Source organism: Chaetodon auriga, chromosome 10, assembly GCF_051107435.1.
Source record: "Chaetodon auriga isolate fChaAug3 chromosome 10, fChaAug3.hap1, whole genome shotgun sequence".
NCBI classification, from domain to species: Eukaryota; Metazoa; Chordata; class Actinopteri; order Chaetodontiformes; family Chaetodontidae; genus Chaetodon; species Chaetodon auriga.
Genome location: NC_135083.1, coordinates 28008062 through 28033039, shown reverse-complemented (window position 1 = coordinate 28033039; position 24978 = coordinate 28008062). Strand labels below are relative to the sequence as shown.

Below are 24978 nucleotides of genomic sequence, written 5' to 3'. Positions count from 1 at the left end.
TCAATTTGTTTTGTCCGTTACCTATGCCAACCAGCCTGCCATTAAGCCAATGATGAAGCAACACAACAGCATTTCTCTGAGTTGCCGAACCTACTAGACTGAAACACGCGTTAAGTGCTCCCAAAGCAACCTCAAGTAAGAGGCTATTTTCTCTGCAGAGACAAGATAATGATAATTTGCAACTTGTCATTTAAGCTTTATTGATTTATTTACAGATATTAACAGACCATTGAGTCCTGTTGTTGGTGTTTGAGGTACCTCAATCACTGTGCCTGCTGCTTGTTTCTATGTGCTTAGCACACTACATTCATTGTGTGGTCCGTGCCTTCAGGTCAACCCTTCTTTGTTCACCTAATAAATGTAAAATGGTAATGTTTTTAACAATGGCAATTCAATTGAACAGCCCTTTGTGAGACTGTAGGTTAGGTTGTTGGTCCCTTCTTATTTCGAATTTGTATTAATAATTTTACCTGCTCCATATATATATATATATATATATATATATATATATATATATATATATATATATATATATATACACACACACACACACACACACACACACATACATATATATACATATACATATATATATATATATATATATATATATATATATATATATATATATATATATATATATATGTATATACGTATATATATATATATTTATTTATTTTTATTTATTTTTTTTCTTCTTTCTTTTTTTCTCGGGTCCTCTGGGAGCTTGATGGTTCTGCGCGCAGGGGCTTGGCTGTTCCCAGGAGTGCGCTCTTCTGGACAGAGACCTCAGATATTCTTCCTGGTATCTGCTGGAGCCATTCTCCCAGCTTGGGGGTTACTGCTCCAAGTGCCCCGATCACTACTGGGACCACTTTTGCCTTTATGCCCCACATCTTCTCCAACTCCTCCTTGAGACCCTGGTATTTCTCCAGCTTCTCATGCTCTTTCTTCCTGATGTAACTGTCACTTGGGATCGCCACATCCAACACTGTGGCTGTCCTCTGTTCTTTGTCTACCACCACTATGTCTGGTTGGTTCGCCATCACCAGTTTGTCTGTCTGGAACTGGAAGTCCCACAGGATCTTGGCTGGATCATCTTTGGAGGCATCTTCCACCTTGATCCTGGGACCTCCAGCACATACTTGGTACAGATGTTCCCGTGTACGATGCTAGCCACCTGGTTATGACGCTCCATGTATGCCTTCCCTGCATCTTTGCACAGCCTGCACCTGGGGTCTTGTCTGCTGTGGTAGATCCTGGCCTCTACTGACCTTGTGTTCAAGGCTTGCTCTTGTGCGGCCATGATCAGTGCCTCTGTGCTGTCTTTCAGTCCAGTCTTTTCCAGCCACTGGTATGTTTTCGCTATGTCAGCCACTGATGCTCACTAGTCTGCGGCCTCCTGTCTTCCACTTAGTGTATAGCCTCAGGACGCTGGACTTAGGGTGAGAGCCTCCATACATCGTAAGGAGCTTCCTTGTCTTGATATCAGTGGCTTCCATTTCTCCCAGTAGACCAGCATGGTATCTGATTACTGGCAGGGTGTAGGTGTTTATTGCCTGGATCTTGTTCTTGCCATTCAGCTGACTCTTCAGGACCTGCCTCACCCTCTATAGGTATTTGGCTGCGGCTGATCTCTGTGTTGCCTGTGATTGCCATTTGCCTGTGGGATCCCTAGGTATTTGTAGCTGTCCTGAACATCTGCTATGTTGCCTTCACGTAGTTCAACCCCTCTTCATCTTCCCTCTTCTGCACACCATCTGTCCACACTTATCCAGTTCGAATGACATCCCGATGTCATTGCTGTATATCCTGGTGAGGTGAGTGAGGGAGTCAATGTCACGCTCACATTTGGCATACAGCTTGATGTCATCCATGTAGAGGAGGTGGCTGATTGTTGTCCCACTTCGGAATCGGTATCCAAAGCCACTCTTGGTGATGATCTGGCTGAGGGGGTTTAGGCCTATGCAGAACAGCAGGGGGGACAGTGCATCTCCTTGGTATATACCACATTTGATGCTCACTTCTGGAATTGGCTGTGAGTTGGCTTCCAGAGTTGTCTTCCACAACCCCATCGAGTTCTTGATGAAGGCTCTAAGTGTACTGTCGATCTTATACACGTCTAGGCACTCCAGTATCCATGCGTGTGGCATCGAGTCATAGGCCTTCTTGTAGTCAATCCAGGCAGTAACAGGTTGGTACTTCTGGTCTTACAGTCCTGGGTGACTGCCCTGTCAACCAGTAATTGGTGTTTGGCTCCTCTGGTGTTGTTGCCAATTCTTGTCTGTGCTCGACTCATGTACTGATCCATGTGTCTACTCATCTTAGCCGCTAGGATGCCTGACAGGAGCTTCCATGTTGTACTCAGGCAGGTTATAGGCTGGTAGTTGGATAGTACCGGGCCCTTCTGTGGGTCCTTCATGGTGAGGACTGTACGGCCTTGGGTCAGCCACTCTGGGTGGGTTCCCGATCTTAACAGCTGATTCATCTGTGCTGCCAGTCGTTCATGGAGTGCAGTTAGCTTTTTGAGCCAGTGGGCGTGGATCATGTCAGGCCCAGGTGCTGTCGAGCTCTTCATCTTAGACACTCTTTCTTATCTATTTATTCTCCTGGTCTCGGCTTCTCTGCTGTATCTCTTACGGCGGGTAGCCAGAACTGTGAGCTTCTGCTTGGCAGTCTCCAGAGCTTCATCTATGGACAGCTTGTTGTATCTCCTTGGCACTTCCTTCCTGATCTTTACACCTTTCTGTAGCTCGGTTAACCTCCCCCCTTGTTGCTGTGATCTTGCTCTCCAGTCTCCTCTTCCATGGAGGGTTCCCCTGCTCCTTCGGGCTACTGCTGTTCATCTTGTAGCCTAGCATGCACAGGATGACTGTTGCCGCTGCGTACATCAGCTGATTGGTCACCAGCGACCTGAAATGGGAGACACACTCATCTCATCAATTGAGCTCACCAGAAAATGTTCTTCTTCAGACTGCTCTGGAAGATGAACAGCTCCTTGAAAGTTCACACCAAGTTCTACAGAGCCACCATTGAGAGTGCCCTGACCGCCTCCATCACTGTGTGGTACCCCACATCCTCTGACCACACCAGACTAGAATACCTATACAAACAATTAGATGACTCACAGGGCAGGACAAAGCAGCAGTTCTATCAGGGTGGTCCCCCTGGCCACCCCCTACTGGAACTGCTTCTCTTTGGTGTAGCTTGGGTCAGTCAGTCTTGAGCAGAACCCAGTTTTTGAAAATCAGTTTTTAAAATAGCTGCCCAGAGTAGTAGGTTGTTGCTTTGCAACTCAATGATTTCATGTTGTCGATTGTCAGGCCCATTGGCAGGTTTCACCTTAAACAGTACAGCAAATATGTTCAGTTCCATTGTTTGCTTTTCATGTCTTGGAACCTTTCACCAAATGCCTGATGGAGTTTAGCACACTCACCAGCATATTCAGATGTCATAGCAGGCTTTTGTTCTTGCAGGGAAGGAAAAGGTGCAATGTTACCCTTTTCCAATTGCACTTGCCACAGGTTTACTTTTGCTTGAAATGATTTCACATTTGAAAACAGAATGCCGAGAAGCTTGAAGTTAAGCTCTCAGAGGTTCTTGGTATAATGTCCACTATGAAGGCCAAATCTCACAGCCACTTGTCATCACTTAGTTTCCACGAAAGGTTGTCCCTTCATCTCTATGAATTATTTCAGACAAACTAATACTTGGAACAACTTTACTTTGCCTGGTGCTAGAAGCTCCTCAGCAGTCTCCCCATAAACTAAGTTAGACACACATATTTGTCCATCTACTTATTTGCCATGATGCACTGACGTGATACCAACACTATGTGTGTTATTTCCTTTATTTCTTAAAAAAGTAATTGCTTCAAGTTTGGACTGACATGCCCAATATTTTAGGAGTTTCTGACAATTTGCTTAATTAGGTGCCGCCTTTTAATGTTTTGTTAATATGGCTCTTTGTTCTGAAATTTCTATTGTAAGCTCAATTTGTACAACCAAATGTCCATCTCACACCTGTTCTGGGAACTAAAGAGGACAGCTCACACTGCATCTCTCCCTGATCCAAAATTTCCATGACATTGGATGGTGCTGCATCACAACTCCCAAGCCCTCCACAACATATCAACCACTGCTGAATCACAAATCACAGCAAACTGCACCATTCCCCAGTCCCACCATTTTAATGTGTCATGCATGACATCTCAGTGTTGTTAGTTACACTGATGACTAAAGTACATGTGAGATGTTGTTAGATGTCAAGCTGTGGTTTAGAATCTGTCAAGGACAAAAGTCTTGCACCAACATGTAACTGTCACTCTAATACTGTGGAATTAAGGGCTTCCCAGAGGTTAAAATTAGAGAAAATAAACCAGCTTCACACTTTGCTCATCTTTGTCATCTCAAATTATGTTGTTGAAGGTGGCAGAAGAGCTGATGACTTTGGCATATGAGAATGGAATCAATCTTTTCGACACAGCGGAAGTGTATCATGCTGGAAAGTAAGTATGGCTCCCTTTATACTTGTCCATCCATGTCTCTCACATCTAGATAAACTCATAATGGGACTTAATACTGGGATAATAATAATAATGGGACGCTTTGGTTTTATTCTTAGCCAAATAAATCTTTGCTGGCTAACTAACAAACCTGGTGATGAAGGATGGTGCTAGTGCACCTGAAGCTGTTCACTAACATCCAAAAACGACAACTACCCATCACAACACAAATGCAACTAATAACACAAAGGAGGGAAGTCTGACCACAAGGTCAAGAAAATGTGAGGAGATTGACTCAAGAGACTTTGTCAAAGTCTAAAAAATATACTTAGGCAACCAGTGGGAAAAACAATAGCTATAACTTAATAGTTAACTTAGCTCAGCTGACTTAAATTACAGAGGTATCAGCCTAATGAGGTGCATTCAATGTGAGGCTCCATGTTGTGTGGAGAGGCAAGGCCTACTTGTGAAGAGCATAATGGGTTTCATGACAATGATATTTCTGTGCTGATCAAATGATATGAGCAACAGGATAGTTAGTTTTTTTTTTGTTTTGTTTTGTTTTTAGCCTAATTTTAGACTATGTAGCAGAACTGGTCTGTAGCTGACCCTCTTCTCTCCTCTTTGCATTGCTCAGGAGAAGTGTAGTGATAAAACAATCAGACTTTTAAGAGTTATTGACCATCTGGAAGGTTCACAGGAAGGTGTGAACTCAGGCAGAGACAGGATGTCTGGTCTAGAGACATCTTCTCACACTCTTTCAGGGCAACAAGAGTCACTGATAACACTTTTACTTCTAATTTACATCTGGTCAAGACGTTCTCATGGAGGTGCTAACTCTTTCTTGATAGCCAATGGGAGTTAAGGACAATAAAACTGCCTGGATGGACGAATGCCATGTCTCAAAGGAATCTTCAAACCAGATAATGCTGATGGGTTGTAAATTAGACATTCCTGAAGCAAACTGTTCTGTATGTCTGTGTGCCTTTTTGCTTAACCTACCAAAGTAACCAAATCTCTATGTTTGATTTAACCGTAGATGTTATTACATTGCTAAGCTCGTGATCTGTACAATAACAATGCTGTAGCAGAACTGGTCTGTAGCTGACCCTTCTCTCACCTCTTTGCATTGCTCAGGAGAAGTGTAGTGATAAAACAATCAGACTTTTAAGAGTTATTGACCATCTGGAAGGTTCACAGAAAGGTGTGAACCCAGGCAGAGACAGGATGTCTGGTTGAGAGACCTCTTATCACACTCTTTCAGGGCAACACGAGTCACTGACAACACTTTTACTTCTAATTTACATTTAGTCAAGACGTTCTCATGGAGGTGCTAACTCTTTCTTGATAGCCCATGGGAGTTAAGGACAATAAAACTGCCTGGATGGACGAATGCCATGTCTCAAAGGAATCTCCAAACCAGATAATGCTGATGGGTTGTAAATTGAACATTCCTGAAGCAAACTGTTCTGTATGTCTGTGTGTCTTTTGCTTAACCTACCAAATTAACCAAATCTCAATGTTTGATTTAACTGTGGATGTAATTACATTGCTCAGCTCGTGATCAGTACAATAACAATGCTTTCCTGGTTTTTCTAACTTACAGAATGACGAAACTGTGAATTAAACTATTTCAAAGGTTTTCTCTGAGTTTCCACCATGTAACCATACTGCCATCTAGAGGTTCAAAGCGGTTAGGTTAAATGTGCTTAGCGGATACATTTATTAATAAGTAACCGTAATAGCGATAATCATTTCGGCAAATATAGTCTGCCCTTCTTTATTCCTTCATCATATTAAAGTAGTTATACCCTTAATCATCATGTTTGTTAGGATTAGTGTTAGAAAATGTCACCATGTTCGTTGTTTAATGTTGTCGTTATTCATAAGAATTGTCTAACGCACGTAGCGAACGCGCTTGTTGTTGTTGAAGTGCCATTGAAAATTGATCATTTAAAATATATTCGATTGACCATAGTGAGAAGCAGATGAGTCCCTCGTATGAATCATTAATTAATTCTCGCTCTGTAGGATGAAATCACGTTGCGCGTCTGCGAACCATCCTACATGCGTGACGTCCTATTGATTAGACACGCCCTGGAGCGATGAAAAGGTTAGTCGCGCATCGCGGACTTCAGTTTTTAGTTAAGTTTTCCTTTAGTTCAGTTCTTTCCTTTTCTTTCTTTCAGTTAATCTAATTTTTGTTAAGTTCTTTGTCTTTAGTTTTCAAGTATTTTCCGCTCCGTCGTTTTCTCAGTCTTTTTGCTGCTGCTCACAACTACACAGAGTGGCCTGATTTAACTCTGCAGAAAACGCACTTTTCTAATCTTCGTGAAACTTTCATTTTTGCTCGCCACGCCAAGCCGCATAATTCCTATTTTTGTTGTTAAAGTCTAGTCACGTAATAATAACTTTGAAGACATTTTCGACCGGCCATCGAAGAGTTTCTCAATCTTATTATTAGTAATCAAAAGCCTTGCCAAACGGCCAACAACTAACTGACTGCACCGAAGACCTGTAGCCTGCTGCTGACCCGCTGGTCCGGGTTAAAGAACCATCAGAAGCCGTTCCTCGTCTGTAACCGACACCGAAGACCCTCAGCTCCCGAGACATCCCTGTCCAGCACTAGCTCTCATCAGCGGTTCGCTTGATTCGTCCTGCAGACTGCTGTACGGGCCAGAGTGACAGACAACGGCGCGGAGCCTCTTCATGTTAGTTCGGAGCAGACCTCTACAGGAACATCGCTGACAAAGTAGGCATACCTAAGCGGTTTTGAATAAGAGTTGGTCCGTGAGGTTGAGATATTGTTAATTTGTCTAAATTCTCTAAATCGTTCATTCAACAAATTAACTTCACATTCGCGTCCCCATTTCCCTTTAAAAGCTACTTCTCACTATCGCCAAACTCATTTTACCATTCTCTTGCCATAAGTTCCTCTGTGCAGTGTTCGTGTTAATCTATATCATCCATATAATCTATCGTATTATTCATGATTCATATTCATCTCATTATTGTGTTTAATAAATAATCTTTTGCATACAAGTCATTGTCCGACGGTGTCCTTTTGAGCTGGATATAAGCAATCCCTGTACTGAGAGTTCACGCCTTAGATTATCAGACTGATCTACTGTTGATTCATTCGTTCACTACATCAGCTTTAACAGATATAATATACAAAATCCTTCGTAGCTGACGAAGGTTGGTGCCCCTGGTAATATTAACGAATGTAACATTAATTTAGAGGTAATTCCCCTACATGCTTTCCTGGTGTTTCTAACTTACAGGATGACGAAACTGTGAATTTAACTATTTCAAAGGTTTTCTGAGTTTCTACCATGGAACCATACCGCCATCTAGAGGTTAATAGCGGTTAGGTTGAATGTGCTTAGCGGGAGACATTTATTAATAAGTAACCATAATAGCGATAATCATTTCGGCAAATATAGTCTGCCCTTCTTTATTCCTTCATCATATTAAAGTTGTTATATCCTTAGTCATCATGTTTATGAGGATTAGTATTAGAAAATGTTACATGTTCATTGTTTAATGTTGTTGTTATTCATAAGAACTGTCTAACGCATGTAGTGAACACGCATGTTGTTGTTGAAGTACCAATGAAAATTGATCATTTAAATTATATTCGATTGACCATAGTGAGAAGCAGATGAGCCCTCGTATGAATCATTAATTAATTCTCGCTCTGTGAAATGAAATCACGTTGCGCGTCTGCAAACCATCCCACATGCGGGACGTCCTATTGATTAGACACGCCCTGGAGCGATGATGAAGTTAGCCCCGCGCAACGGACTCGAGCTTAGTTTTTCTTTCTTCCAGTCTGGTTTTTAGTTTTTCTTCTTTCTTCTAGTCTCGTTTTAGTTTTTCTTTAGTCGAGTTGTGTCTTAGTTTGTGTTAAGTTCTTTGTCTTTAGTTTTCAAGTATTTTTCCGCCCCGTCGTTTTCTCAGTCTTTTTGTTGCTGCTCACAACTACGCAGAGTGGCCTGATTTAATTCTGCAGAAAACGCACTCACATCTTCGTGAAACTTTCATTTTTGCTCGCCACGCCAAGCCGCATAATTCCTATTTTTGTTGTTAAAGTCTAGTCATGTAATAATAATTTTGAAGACATTTTCGACCGGCCATCGAAGAGTTTCTCAATCTTATTATTAGTAATCAAAAGCCATGCCAAACGGTCAACAACTAACTGACCGCACCGAAGACCTGTAGCCTGCCGCTGACCCGCTGGTCCGGGTTAAAGAACCATCAGAAGCCGTTCCTCGTCTGTAACCGACACCAAAGACCCTCAGCTCCCGAGACATCCCTGTCCAACACCGGCTCTCAACAGTGGTTCGCTTGATTCGTCCGGCAGACCGCTGTGCAGATCAGAGTGATGGACGATGACGCGGAGCCTCTTCGTGTTAGTTCGGGGCAGACCTCAACAGGAATGTCGCTTACAAAGTAGGCATACTTAAGCGGTTTTGAATAAGAGTTGGTCCGTGAGGTTGATTTGTCTAAATTCTCTAAATTGTTCATTCGACAAATTAACTGCCTGGTGTCTGCCTTGAACAGCAACCAGATAAGTCACCCATGGAGTCCAATTGTTTGAGTCCTATTTTTTAGTACTTAGTTCTCCTATGACAGCACTAGTTTTGAAGGTAACCACTTTTGGTCAATGAACACAACATGTTGTTTGTGTTTTGAATGAAGCTGCATTCATTCATTGATTTAAAAATGATTTTAACAATAACACTAATGCTTTTCAACAAAGCATGGTTTAGTGCATAGTGTGTGTACGTGTGTGTGTGTGTGTGTGTGTGTTTGTGTGTTTGTGTGTGTGTTTGTGTGGACCACCTCATATACAGTACAGCAGGTATGTTTTATTTCTTGATTTCAAATTTGCAAGGTATGTATGTCAGCGGAGACTTAAAGGCAAAACAGTCACTTACAAAGGTCTTGCCTTAGTAATTTCTGAGACAAAAAATACGCCAAAGAACAAAAAAGTTCATTAAATATTTTACCTTTGTTTCAACTTTGAATCAGCTAAAATTTAGATGTAGACTGCCTTTTAGATGATGGCTGAATCAATATTGTTTCACTAAATTGTTTCAATATATAATTGGCTAAAATAGCTGTAAACTGACTCTGTAGATGACAGTTGAATCAGTATTGATTCAGTGTCAGTTATGGCTCGAAATTCAATATTTATTCAACATCAATCATAATCAGAGAAGGCAATTTCTGAAGAAACTGTGGAGTGAATGCTGGATGCTGAACTGCAATGCTGGCTGCAGAAGTTCAAGAATACCAATAAAGTTTGAAAGATATTGGGATATTTAAGGTTTAAATTAAGTTTCAAGGCCACAACCTTGGAACTATTGAGAGCCACGTGAACCATGAGATGGCATGGCTGTGAGATCAAAGAGTGTTGCATTTCTTTTTCCATGGTGCTGTGGACATGTAAAAACATGTTAGTCCAATTATCATTTTCAAAATTTCATCTTCGCTACCACTGTATTATATGTGACTGTGATCGCACTGGTAATACAATGTATGGACTCATACAGTAGCACACAGCAAAATCAGCAGTGTCAATTCAACTCTAATTGAGTTCAATTCAACACTTTGAAAGTGTCTATATTGGTCCACTCTACACTGAGATAAAACAACACTTCAAAGTGTTAAATACTTTACACTTTGACACAGTTGGAGCGACACTCTCATCAGTTAAAATTCAACACACGTCAGTGTTGAATTTACACAACACTAGTGTGTAGTGTCAAAAGTTAACACAATCAGTGTATTTTTTAACACGAGTTAAAATTATATTAACACTGTAGGCAGTCTGATATGTAACTCAATATTTAATTCTCTTACAGTTGATTTCCATTTTAAAAATACTACTGAGCCAATTAATAACCCCCAATTTTCCAGAAACAATACATGCTACTAAAATTGATGAAACAGATGACAATGTGGCATAATCTATGTTTCTCCATCCATCTCATTAGAAAATAGGGTCATTTGTCATAGGGCCTGTATTAAATCAACTCCTTAGTCAGCAAAACAGAGAATGAATCTGCTCTCTCCTTGACACAATATGCATTGAAGTGATCATCAAAGTAAAGAGTGTCCACTCTGCAAGTTAAATTAAAGCCTCATCATCATTTATAATGATGTTCTGAAAATAGGAATTTCCACATTTTTTCCAACAAACCAATCTGATATTCTTTTCCGTAGTTCTTCACACAGTATGCATTCATTAAAAAAAAAAAAAAACACTTACAATCTTACCTCCCTCCAAGCTATCAATAATTTCCTTCTTCACTGGACCAAACGCAAATCTCTTAAAATTTAAATTCTCCCAGGGCTAGCTCCCAGGGCTAGCTGTCTCTGGTGTTGTTTCACTAATGCTTCTGTGATTTCATGATATTCTTCACAGATCTTTTAAAAACATTATGTCTGGTTGACAAGGTACTGAAAGACAAGTTTCAATTCATACTGCACTACACCTTCAACCAAATTATGCATTATGTCAGCTACATAGTTGCCAAATTACAGTGTATTGAGCAAGCATGTCTTTTTGACATCAAATGTTGAAACCAACATAGCATTTTCCTGTAGAGCTGCAAAATGTTCTGTATGGATTTCTTTTGTACGAAAAATCATAGCAGGGTCTACAGACTGTAAGTCATCCTTACTTGTCAAATAAAATCTACAGACACACAGCATTGAAGGATTCAAAAAAACCAAAAGTGCATGTAACCTGTTACTTGTACAACAGAACTGAGCAATGGTGAGTATGAGAAAGGCACTTCAATTCCCTGTATTTCAAGTGTTTTAAGATCATTAGAGAGGCTTTAGAATTTCATCAAATTACAAGCAACACCCGATGTTTTGCAACTTCAATTTTGAGTGACCACACTGTCAGCATTATTAGTTAGAACAATGTCTCTATGGAAATGAATAGTGCTTCCTAAAACCTGAATAAGTACAAAATGATAAAGAACATCCCGGCTGCCTTCATTTCAAATATAATGTCTTTCCAGAATATTCCAAAATATTTCCAAAATTATTATTCCGTGACTAGAGTTTGACTTGAAAAGTTATGCGGCTTAACGTGGCAAGCAAAAATTAAAGTTTCAGATTTAAAAAAAAAATAGAAAAAGAACGGTTTTCTGAAATAAAGAAATCAAGCTACTAGGTGTAATTATGAACAGCAACTAAAAAAACTGAGAGGACAACAAGACAAGACGAAACAAGACTAAGAAGGAGTGAGAAGTACGAATGAGAGAACAAGCGAATGAACGAGAGAAGAAAAAATGAAAAGACTGCAGACAGTATATTCACTCCAGGGCATGTCTAATGACCAATAGACTGTTGTGCATGTGGGATGGTTTGCAGGCGAGCGATGTGATTTCACCTTATAGAGCGAGAATTAACTAATGATTCGTACGAGGGACTCATCTGCTTCTCACTATGGTCAATCACATATATTCTAAATGATCAATTCTCAATAGCATTTCCACATCGTTCACAACATACGTTAGACAATTTTTATGAATAATGACAACATTCTTCAATAATCATGATAACATTTTCTAATTCTCATCCTAACATACACGATGACTAAGGGTATAACTAACTTATTAGGACAAAGAAATAAAGAGAGGCAAACTGTATTTGCCAAAATGATTATCACTATTATTGTTACTACTAATAACTATCTCATGTTAGCATATGCAACCTAACCGCAATGAACGTCTAGATTGCAGTATGGTTTCATGGTAGAAACTCAAACTTTTCGGAGAATTAAAATCACAGTTTTGTCATTTCATAAGCTAGAAACACAGGACAAGCATTGATATCACACAGATTATGAGTGTAGCGATGTAAGGACATCCAAAATTAACTCAAACATATAGATTTTATTATCCTGGTGTGATAGAAAAGAGGCACACAGATATACAAAAACAGTTTCAGGAATGTCTAATTTACAACCTATTAGCATTATCTGATTTTGTAGATTCTTCTGAGGCCTGGCACTTATCCATCCAGATGGTTTTATTGTCTGTATCTGTTGTGGAGCTGTAAAGAAAAATTTGCATCTCCATGGGAGACACTTTAGGTGAAAGGTGACCTTTGAAGTTGAACTGTCTGTATCTCCTGCTCCCCTGAAAGAATGTGGAAGAGGTGTTTCTAAGCCAGACATCCAGTCTCTCTCCGAAATCACACCTCCCTGTAAAGTCCAAACGGTCAATAACTCTTAAAAATTAGGATGTTTTATGACTCTCCTGAGGGAACAGGGAGAAAAGAGAGGGTCAATTATAGGTCAGTTCTGCTACAGTATCAAAGGACATTTATCATGTTACATGTCATTCAAATGTCTTGCTCTGAGCTCCTTAAGAAGAAAAGACCGTACAAACCATCCATACCGTCTGTTATTATGGGGAATGTGAGATTTCTCCCTTATAAGATGCAAGAGCTAATGGCACTAACCAGTTTTTGTTAAATGTTTTAGCCCTTTATTATTTATTATTGCAATAGAAGACCTCAATAATTAAATTGCTTTAACTATTAAGCAAATCTTTGACACAAGTGCGCTTTAATTCCTTTGTATAAAATGAAGCACTAATATGAACAATAAAGACTTACTCATGAATTTCAACCATGTCAGCCAAAAGAAGGTTTACCATCTGTCTCTGTGTATTATCCATCAATGTCTTTGTTTGGTCATATTCATCCCAAATAATCTGTTCCCCTTGCTTGGACTGGAGAGCATCTCTCATCATCTAGAAGATAAACAATCAGGAATGATCTTAGGCTTTCCAACAACAAAACCACAGCTTATCTGCACAATACCTTTGTGTCTGAGAGTTAATGACATCATTCATTACAAAAGTGGAGGTAGCTGCACACCTCTTGCAAATTCATGGCATAGGTTCTTTTTCCTCCATTTGTCCTAACAATCATTGTTGTATCTGGCTGTTGGCAAATCAGGGGATACTAGCAAACAGGATAAGTCATCTGACACAGGTGTGGACGGGTTGTCTGACACAGGTGACTCCAATGAAGTATATGATAGATCATTTTGAAGCACAATTGTACGACAGTTTAAAGAAATATATACACACACAATGACAAAATAATTAGTCGTCCACAATATTGATCATCAGTGATCTGTTTTTGTAGCAAGGCCAAGTCTCCTTTGTTACCACTAAATCTTTTTTTTTTTTTTTTTTTTCTCAATTCTACATCATGAACCCGCTTTGTTTTGCATTACTGTTCATTACTTGCTCACATTATCCTTTTCATCTGGTGCGATTTCTAAGTTGTATATTTCTCTCAACTGTGCAAAAACACTATTTATTGTCCATATTGGCAACTGTAGTGCAATAGTATTTTTCAAGTGCAATACAACATACGACATTAGTAGTCTTCTCATAAGAATATTGGCAATAGTACTTATGGCAGTATGATTTTTATGGCATTTAGTATTTTTATATTCTGTAGAAATGTACAGAATATAAAAATAGCTAGAAATCTCAGTAGATTATATCATATATGTGATATAGAAAAGTCAAAGAAGCAAAACACATGAAAGTTGTTTCAAAACATTTGGAGCTGAAGCACTGGTGGTCTGCAGGACCTTCAAAGCTTTGGCACTGAGCTCACAGCTGTTGTGTTCACTGCGGCAGTTGACATGAACTCAAACAAGACACAGGAGGTTTTCTGTAAATGATACACATCCAGGACGCTTTTGAGTTTCTGTCAGCTTTTTGGGGGAATCTGATGTGTCAATTGCAAATATTGTGGAGGACAAATTTCCACTCTCAAAATTTTCATTGATTACGTGCATGATGTACAGTATTGGAGGGTCTGTTAAGTTCATTGTTAATTCAAATGTTAATATTTAATTCAAAAGCACTTATAACTCCTCTTAGTTTCCTCACAAGCAGAAAATGTAGTCAACATACACATACAGCAACAAACATGATGACAGCAGAAGGACTGTGTAGTTTACCCACCAATCAACTTACAAAGCTTAAAATCATGTTGGAACCCATGGTAACATGTTTTTCCATTGTAACAAGGAATCCTTCTAAAATGAAATAGTTACGGGTGAGCATACTCTTTGCTAAGGGAATGATACAGTGGTAAGAACTATCAAATTCTGAGCTCAATGCCCTCTTCATGGGCAATGTAAGTATACAGGGTTATGACATAAAATACCAAACACCAAAAAATTTAAACTAGTATACATCTGTGGCTCAAAAAGATTGACCCTTTATTTGTCAGGTATTTATTCTGAGTAGACAATTACAATAAATTAGAATTGTATTTGCAGAAAACGAACTTTCACTATATTAACTATGTTTTACCTTACTGTGTGGTCAATGTGCAACTTTGTATGGCTTGTGAAATTTACTACATTTTATTTTAAAAAATTATTTATTCTCTCTCTCTCTCTCTCTCTCTCTCTCTCTCTCTCTCAGGGCTGAAGTTGTCTTGGGAAATATCATAAAGAAGAAAGGATGGAGGTAGAGTTTTCAGACTGTGTGTCTTGTTTTTGCAGACTTTGAGTCTAGTTGTATCATATTTGAAGTTTCAGTTTAACCCTCATATTGTGTTAATTACTTGTCTCCTATAAGCATATACACATAAATCATCACTAAGGGATTGCATGACATCTTTTCACCAACTTGTTTCCTTGTCTTTATTACAATTTCTACACCTATTTTTTGGAAGTAATGGTGTGTAGACCTCAGTTATCTGAAACAATACCACTCATTTTTCAGTTAAAGAAGTGCGATTTAGTAATTACTTTGACTATAGCTAAGACCGGAAGAAAACATTGAGGGATTATCACAGACTGGTATCTGTTCATCCAGAATACTGTTTTGAAACCATCTAAAAATGTATTGGTGCTATAATCTAATTTGATGGCTGCCACAAGCAGCATCTGTTTCTGGTCAAAACACACTGATTTGATTACATTCAGAAAGAAACAACTTCTTTCTAAATGAGAATTTATTTCAAAAACATAGATTCAATCTAAACAGAGATGTTCCTCAAAAATGCTATTGACTGGAGGGAGGGTTGGGTGTGGTGTCAGGGTGGATAAATTTTTTTTCCATCAGCTGGTTGAACATAATATAGTCCCACATATTATTTATGTTATACATATATTTCCCCACATCCAGTAATTTTTTTATTGGGAACACCACACATGGATAGTTTGAATAAAGTCATTAAAAATCAAAGAAAATGAGGAGGAATGCTTGAATCCTTCCAACATTTCGACAGACTTTATCCTTTCCATCCAACCAGCAGCTGAGCTATGGATATATTCAGACAAGAATATGGTATTCATTGTGGCAGCACACTCTGACAAACCAGTATATACAAGTTGTATTCTCCTCAGTTTAGCAGGACCAGACATGATTGAACGTGACCATGTTTTTATGTATATGGAAGATGTGAGCAAGCACAGTGAAGGAGGAATGCATTCTTGTCACCAAGGAGTCCAAGGAGGACCCTGATCTGAACGTTACCATGGAAAGACACAGGTTCAGCACATGAAGATCAGATGGCTGTTGAGACTATCGAATCATTGGTGAATTAACGATTAAAGCAAAAAGTCACAATTTTGGAGATCTGTCTCAGAGAAATGCTACTGCATGACATTGACTTGACATCTCCATCTGTCAAGTGCATGATAGAAGTGCAAAAGACACTGGTTTCCCCACAGCATTCTGTCCCAATTCAGTTCCTTAGGCTTGTGGAAAAATAAAGGCATGAGACAATGATGAAAAAGTCGGAAATAAATGGTGCACAGTGTGTTGCCAGCTGCAACTGTGGAGGCATCCATTCAGCCAAGAGAGACAAATGCACAACCTTTAGTCAGTACTGCCATGCCTGTAAAAAGTGGAATCAATTTGAATAATGTTGCAAGTCCAGCTGCACATCATCTTCATCGGCAGCACCCTGCAGCTGCAGCTCCGCCCCCACATGCACCTACTGTGGCTCCATCTCCTTCCCACCACAGTTCCCTCTTCCAGATGCCATAGCACCTAACAAACAAAGCTGATATCAGTGGCATTGATGGGATGCAGGGAGCATGTGTCTGTGTCCAGCTGGGCAAAAGGAATACAGTAGCAGTCCATTATACCCTTTCTTCAAGATATAATGTGTAAAAACTGGCAACCTGTTGAAGGTTGTTCCAAGCAAATAGGGGGCAGCATATCACCAGAGTAACCACTAACTGCTGCTCTTCGCTATACTTATCTTTTGCTGTAGCTACTAGCTGCCATTACCTGGTTAGCTCAGTTAGATGTGCAGCTAGTGGCCCGACTAACTGACTGGTGTCTGCCCCGATCAAGAGCTCTGATCACCTGGCTCACTGAGGCCAGATCCGAACCGAACACAGCCTCCAAGTATGAAGGATGCCACAGAATGACACAGCAGGTCGGGACAGGAGAGACAGAATATTTTGTCACATGAAGGCAGAAGGAGACCAATTTGATAACAGGGAAAATGGTGCCGAGGTGATTTACAGTGGCTCTGACTGTGGGCGTGATGAAGACATGGTAGGCTGGGACGGGAGAACCATGGACGTGGATTACAGCGAGAGGAAGGCTGATCATTATCAGAGTGGAAGAGCAGCATGTAGAGCCAGAATATTTTCAATAGATTTCTCTTCAACATAATACGTAGATGTCTTTGACATACCATCAACTATTACTTCTTCATGTTCAGTTGATAATGGTAGTTCATTTTTAAAAATAACGTATAACATTGGATGTTTCCTCTCAACCAGTGTACTTATGCTCCTACAGAGCATTATGTAGCTTCATTCACACAGAGACACAAAGCAGAGGTCTGCCGCTGCATGCACACGGTGCAGCAGGCATAGCACAGTCACTTCCTCCAGTTTCCAGCACAGTGGCCAGCAGCAGTCCTTTTAAGAGAGCCTGGACAGTTTCACAAAACAACAGAGAAGGCTATGGGCTGGCTTCAAGTTATGTCAACAAACATGCACACACCCACTTACAGAGCTGTGCTCAACATGGCAAAGTCTGCTATTCATGAATACATGCATGTGTAATGGGGTTGAAACCCCTAATTGTTTTCTTTATAGTTCTACTGGGGAGCAGTCTGTCAATCAGCACACAGAGGCCTTAGTCTTAGCCTTAGCCTTAGTAGGAGAATTTATTTGAATTAAAACACATAAATTTGTTAAAATAGTCCAGGACTGAAGCCTCAAAAAAAACAAAAAAAAACAAAACACACAGTTCACCAGCCGCTAGGAGTTCAGGGTCCTGGGAAGAGCCTCGTCTTGCAAGACAGCTGTATCCTCTCACTGCCGCAGTTCAGCTACGTTTCCCTCACCTCTGTTCGCTCCTTCCTGACTCCGTGGCTGCCTGTCGTCCTGTAGCCTGACTCCCCTCTCCAACGCAGCGCACCTGTGTCACTTAAGGGACAAAACTAACCCCTCCATGCACCAATCACAGTCGCTGCCGTTTTGTGGACAGGTGCAAATCAATTGGTGCACTTGGTAACAACGGGGGGGGGGCAGGGGGGGTTTGGGGGGCAGGAGCAGACCCGCAACCCAACCACAGGCACACACACGCACACACGCACCCTGTGACACATGTCAAACTTAATTTCAAGAGACTACATGCTCCAGTCCACTTCCCTGTTCAACATTTTGAAGCGACAGTGCCACATCCTGACAATTAGATGTCACAGCATTTGCAAACACTAAAAACTGGCAAAAGAGCTCTCTACTTCCCTCCCAGTCTTTAATTTACCTGAACTTTACCACCTTGAGTGCAAAGTGCTAATCTCTCTCTGTCACATATTGGGCTCTATTTTTTTGTGGTGCAGTGCAAAGTCAGGTGCGCTTCGCAATGGGGCGTGGCGGCGCAGATTTTGGTATTTTTGTGCACTGCGCTGTGGGCACAACTACTCCCCCTTCTCATCATCAGGAGGGAGGGGAGAAAGCGTGGAGTAGGTTTGACACTGCCGAGTCCAACCTTCACCAATCACACCAGCTCCTCGTCTCACCTTTGAAAGGCAAGTTTCGAGGATGACTGAGCCATCCCCTCATCCAGAGGGCTGTTCCCCTGAAAGACTGTAGGTATGCTAGAATTTGCCAGGATGAATGAGTCATGTGCCAACCCAGGGAAATTGGCATACACATTTGTTACCAGGCAATTTGAGTCACAGATCACCTGAATATTAATGGAATGGACCCCCCTTAGGCTCATAAATGTGGGCTTGGGTCTCTGGGGCGCGCAACTGCAAGAGTTCAGTCAATTGCTCCCAGGACCCTGGGGAATCCAAATTTCAACAAGAACCCTCACTTAGTTTGTGTGACATTTTGTGACATGCAAAAGAGTAGATGGTTAAAGAAAATTGCATAGCCTACAGCGTTGAAGGTGTGATTCTCATTTCCCACCTGCACCCCTGCTCACTCATGTCTAAATATGAGGTCCTTCGATGGTAAATCCTCAGCCTCATTCTCCTCCTCCTCATCCTCCTCAAAGCAGTGATGTACTCCATCTTTGTAGATAACGTTAAGCATTACAATGATAATATTTGTATTTGGAATGAAATGACGTTGGTAATAGCACACAATGATCATCACATACGTTTTTTCCGTGTGTCTGTCTCTCTCTGTCTCTCGAGTGCTCTGAGATAGATGCAGTATTTATGCTCTGTAGGATGCCATGGCTGTTTCTGGTTGGCACAGCGATGTTAATTGATTAGTTTGCATCCCTGTTTCACCTGTGTACATTCGGTCAGGTTAAGTGACCGTTACGTGTGCCGAATGCGCTTGCGATGTGGTCAGATGAGATACTGATCAAAATACATAAATTTAGGTCTGACTGTATGTGCTGACTCAGATAGTTGCATTGAATCATGGCTGTTGCTAATTATTGATCGCAGTGAAATGCCAGACACTGTAGAAACCTGCCTGTGAGGTATTGGTGACGTGGGCACACGACTCCGCCCATTTACGAAAATCCACTTGCCCAGTTGCACGCCGCTGACGCACAGAGTTGACCAGGTATGGGGTGGCGAGCTTTCAGCGCACTTTTACTCTGCCGGCGTGGACCAAAGTGGACCGAAAATCCAAATTCGCCGGCTGATCCTGCCGACACCTCCCCTTGCTGCGCCGCAACGCCCATCCTGGCGTACCTTTGTGTGCACCTCTGTTTACCGAAATACCAACTGCGCTGCACGAAAATACCACTGCATGGGGTGTGCACCCTGCGCTCTGCCAGCGGCGGGGACGAAAATAGAGCCCATTGTGCTCAAATGAGTGATGACAGTGCTGTAATGCATCTCCTGGGGATGCTGTCAGCAAGCCACATGGTTGTACCCTCAGGGCTCCTACACATGAAGAAAAAACAGAGGTGATTTGGTCACCTGTGCCTCAACCCAGTTCCACATAAGAGACACGTTTGACATCCGTCTCTCATTGCAGTCAGACCTGATAATCTTTCAAGCTGCCCATGTTTTGTGACTGTCCCTTCTTCACCAGCTGTGTCTCATTGTCACTTCTTGAGACATTGAGACACACAGTTGGCTGTGTCCCATTGTCCCTTCTCGTGTGTCTCCAAGGGGAACCCCCTTGGAGGCACACAGCTGGTGAAGAAGGCACAATCCCCCATTACTTCACATAAACTGTCTGGAGCTGTCCATGGTTCTGAAAGTGTTAAAACACTTTGCTCCACTGCTGATGAACAGACATGTCATAGTAACAGCATAACAGCGACTGCATATATCTGTGAAGTAGCATCCTGGGCTTCTCCGTGTGCTTTTTTTTTCTTTCTATCTGTGCAATTCATCCTCCCTGAGTCATTCAGTTGTAAACTCGCCAGCTAGATGATACATTGTCAGACGTGGTGCTTGAGCTCAGGCCAAATGTTGTACCTCTAATCCCACCATCTCAGATTAGTGAGCTGCATGGGGACCATCATAGTATATAATCAATGTTCCACCCTTCTGTAGTGGCAGTACTGTGTCGAGGGAGTGTAATTTAACTTAGCCTCTTTTTCCACACTGGGCAGACATGGTATTATCCATAGGCACAGCTGGTGCCTCCCTGTCTTAATACCCTTCACGCTCACTGTTTACCATTCTGAAGGGGTGTATGCCCCTCAACACTGCCCCATCACCATCCTCAACAACATTCTTTGTGGGATCCACCGTCTAGCAGGACCTAAGGTTAACTTGAAATACAGCCATAGTCATTAGGAAGGTGCAACAGGGGGTGTACCTCCTGTGTCAACTCAAGAAGTTCAACCTGCCTCAACAGCTGCTGATCCATTTCTACATAGAAATAAGCCATTTGGGTCTGCCACCAAACAGGACAGTAACACACTGCAACGGATTGTAAGAAGTGCTGAGGTGCCAGTCTACCCTCCATTCAGTACTTACAACAACAAGAAGACTGAGTAAATGGCAGGAAGCATCACTGCAGACCCCTCACATCCTGAACACAACCTGTTTCAACTTCTCAAAATAACCAGGCAGGTTTCTTTCATCAGTTGTCACCCCGAACAGTTTGTTAGTCATGGAGTGTCACTAACTTTCTGATCACCGACTGGACATTTATAATTCAGTAATGCACAGTTTTTCACATAAATCCCTGCACATTGTAAATTGCATTGTATATATTCTTTATTGGCTCATCATTGTTTCTATATATTGTTTATTTTATATTTCTGGAGTACTTTTTTTTGTGTGTCCGTATTTCACTATTTAGCTTTTTTTCCTGTGCAAGTACATTGAGTGCAATTTTTAAACTGGAATCATATTCTACACACATTACCCACACATACAAACAGACATACCCTTACCTCTGTAACAATCTCTTCCATACACACAATCATACATACAAAAACACATGCCATATTTGACTGATTTCCACTCACACAGTAACTACACATTATGTTTATTACACCGTAAAAAAAGAAAGTTGAGAAAACTAAAAATTTCAAGTCAACCTTTTGCGGAAACATTTTTGAATTGTCTCGACGATTTGCTATTTCATTGAGAGCGTAGAGCAGGCCAAAAAGATATGCCTGTGTGGATGGAAGATCTGGGATGTCCTGCAGGACAATGGTTTCCTCCAAAATCACAGCAATGTTCTGCACCACTGCAGATGAAGTTGCTGCAACACAGTCCTCTAAAACAAAGAGCATGCCCACAGCCACTCCCTTGGTAGACTCATCTTCGGGATCAGACTCCTGTAAAACCAGAGCAGTGTTAAAATGTGACAACATGATGCCAAACAAATTAAACCACCACTTAGACATTTTAGACTCTCATCAAATGGCTGCTTACGGGTCACATTCAACATGCCAAGACTTCTGATCTAGTCCGCAAGATATTAATAAATTATTTTAATTTGGAAAAGAAAAAATGTGTCATTGTAGCTATGATGTGTTGCATTTAGCTCTTCCTATAGTAGAATAGCCCTAAAAACAAATGAAATTGGAGACAGTTGGAGACATTTAGTGACTCAAATATGTTGTTTTTACTTTAATCACACACTGTATAATAGGGAACCATTGCACTAAAGCGTGGCGCAAAAGCACTTATGCACACATCTCACAAAATCAAAATGCTGCTCTTTTGTGATATGTAATACTTACTAGACACTGTTTGAAAAGTTCTTTGGGCTCGTCCCGAAGGAACACTTGATGGCCTCGAAGTGCAGCATCCTTGCGATGTCTGACAATGTTAGAGGTCTATAAAAAATATAAAGCTGTATTGAGATTTTTTTTAAAGTTTGCAAACAACAAAAATTATTTCACATGACCAACCAAAGTTAAGTAAACTTATAACATTGTACCTCATCATCAAGTTTCTCCAAGAGATTTTCCATGTCCTTCCCAAAAGCTCATTTCCGGGCACGGTACAGTCGGAGAAGCTTCAGTGTGTACTTGTCCACTGCAGCTCTGTATGTTCCCAGCAATTCCTTGTTTGTGATAAGGAAAAACTCCTCACAGATCTGTCAAAACATATTCAGGATATGTACACATCAGACCAATTACTAAGAATTCAAAATGATAAACTAACATTTACACATACAAAAAATACAGAGACACAAAATAGTGAACACTTACCTGTTCTTTAAAGAACAAAGCAGGCCATTTCTTCTGGATTTCCATCACCATGGGTTGTTCCTCCACTACCTCTCTTCTCCTTAGAGAGAAAGTTAAGTCCATCTTCTCCCTAATAAATGAATGATCAAGTCACGCCTTCTTGGAGGCTTCCACCAAGGGAACTCTTTGCTCCTCAAGTGAAGCATCATCATGTTGTTCTGGATGTTCAGGATTATGGTTCACTTCTCCACGTTTAGCTCTTTTAAGGGTGTATTTAGTTTCATCCCCATTTGCTTTTTGTTTTTGTTGACTGACACTTCACTGCAACCTGCCTCTCGCAGCTTTGCTCTGTAATTATTGAGCTTGTTCCGAATGCTAACCAGCCATCCTTCATAGCCTTTGCCTTTACCAGGCTCTTTGAGGCAAGGGTACTTGATTATCAGAGCTGAAGCAATGGATTTGAGTTCGTCATGATCCGGATAGGCCTTGATGTCAAAAGCTACTTGGGCAGTTTTGTCCAGAATTTCAATCTTCATGGCTCTTGATACATCAATGCCTATTTTGTTTTTTTCATATGACTCGTTGCCCTTTCTTAATTTCAGTTCTACATCAAGAGACAAAGTGGGAATAGGAAATGGATCAGGCCACTCTGAGACACTGCGCAAACACCTTGACAAAGGAGAGGCTATTTGTCTGGCTTCCTGAAGAGTTCATGCTCACAGTGTCCAGTGAAGATATGGAGCCAAGAGACTGACTGTCATATTCTTCTGGTTGAGATACTCTTTTTCACTTGATGTGTAGAACTGCACGGTCATGGGGTAGCTCTGAAATCTCTGACAAATTGCAGAGTACATTTTGGAATTCAGGGTCCTCAAACTGTAACAAAAAGTTTCCCTGAAGTTGTAATTTTTCTTTAATAGCTTCAATGAGGGCATCCACTGTCTCTGGAACTTGAGACAGCTGAACACATCGAGCTTCCTCTTTTGAGATCACAACACGAAATAGTGCCTGTGAAACACAGAAGATAATTTTAATAAACTATCTACACTTTCTATCACTATGATTATCAGTTATATTTCCATAAAAATACTTACCATTTTCTGTCTTTAATACAAACGTGCCCTCAGTGTCACCCAAAGCTTTCCTCCAATAGAGTAAGTTGTCAAAGGATAATAATGACTCAGTTCCTCAGTATCAACAACAAATCTTCAGCATAGTCACTGTCTTCAAGTTGAAATGACCTATAATGTAAAGTACCAGGCAGTAAGTCTTTTGACAGGAAGGACACTTTACCAGAATAGACCACAATGCTCAATATCTTGAAAAATTCTGGCTGTCCAAAGCTATGCCCTGCCATGATAATCATGTTTTGAGCATATTCTGGTCCAAACAGCTGTACTTTACAGGAGATGGCGATTGTGTGGCGATGTGGAAATCTTGTCAAAATAGCATTTCTGTGGAGAGAATCCAAAGATGACACCTGAGCAGCTTTAACCTTTTCAATATTAAGATCAGATTCAAAGAGACTCTGCCTTTCCAAATGGTAGGCCATCGACTGCTGATGTTTTGTTGCTAAGGAGAGCAGCAAATTCTTTGTATTATGCCCATCACGGGCAACTTTTTTGAAGAGACCATGTTTAGATTCAAACCTCATTGTCCAGATGTCCACCAATGGCCCAAAACAGCATATGAGGTGTGGGTAATGCTCAATAATATGATTTTTTGGTTTCAAAACAAAGTTAGGAAATGTTGCTTTAAGCAATAAGCGATGATCTGACAGTTTACATGCTAGGTAACATAATGCCTCCTCTGTGAATTTACCATGATGGTTCACCCATTGAAACAATGCGACCAATCATGAGAGGAAGCAGCCGCAACAATGCCCAATTTTCATGTGCATTTCCCCCAGTAGAACCTTTTGAGAAAGCTGCTTTAGGAATAATCTTAGGTTTGTTGACTTTGTCAGAATATTTGTAAGGAAATGACCTGATGCTATGATTAAGCCTATCGAGTGTGAAATAGCCCTTAGAAATTAAGTCTTGAAGACACAAGGCTAATTCAACTGGAATAACTCCAAATAAATCGTGCAAAATATCTGGGGGGAATCCAGTCACAGGATGGAAGAAAGCCAAGTGCTTGTTTAATACACACTCCCCTTTTACTCCATTCACACTCTTAAGAGCTTGGTTTGTTTAAGCTCTTCCACAAATCTGTTGTGCTGCTCAGCAGTTCTCAAATGGAAGTCTCTTACTTTGACAGTTGCTATCTGACTAAGACTGACTGCACAGACACAGAACAGTTTTACTCCAAAGTTCTCTGAGGCTTCTACCCCATGTTCTTCAATGTATTTCAGAT

General features: G+C 40.8%; 1 protein-coding gene across 1 annotated transcript in view; it reads left to right on the top strand.

Annotated features, from left to right (window-relative positions):
- The window catches only part of LOC143326776 (voltage-gated potassium channel subunit beta-2-like), a 168111-nt gene that overhangs the window by 82025 nt on the left and 61108 nt on the right, over positions 1–24978 (top strand). The window contains exons 5-6 of the mRNA XM_076740655.1: positions 4428–4507; positions 14995–15039. Coding sequence (XP_076596770.1) covers positions 4428–4507; positions 14995–15039 — 125 coding nt within the window. The remainder of the gene's footprint in view (positions 1–4427; positions 4508–14994; positions 15040–24978) is intronic.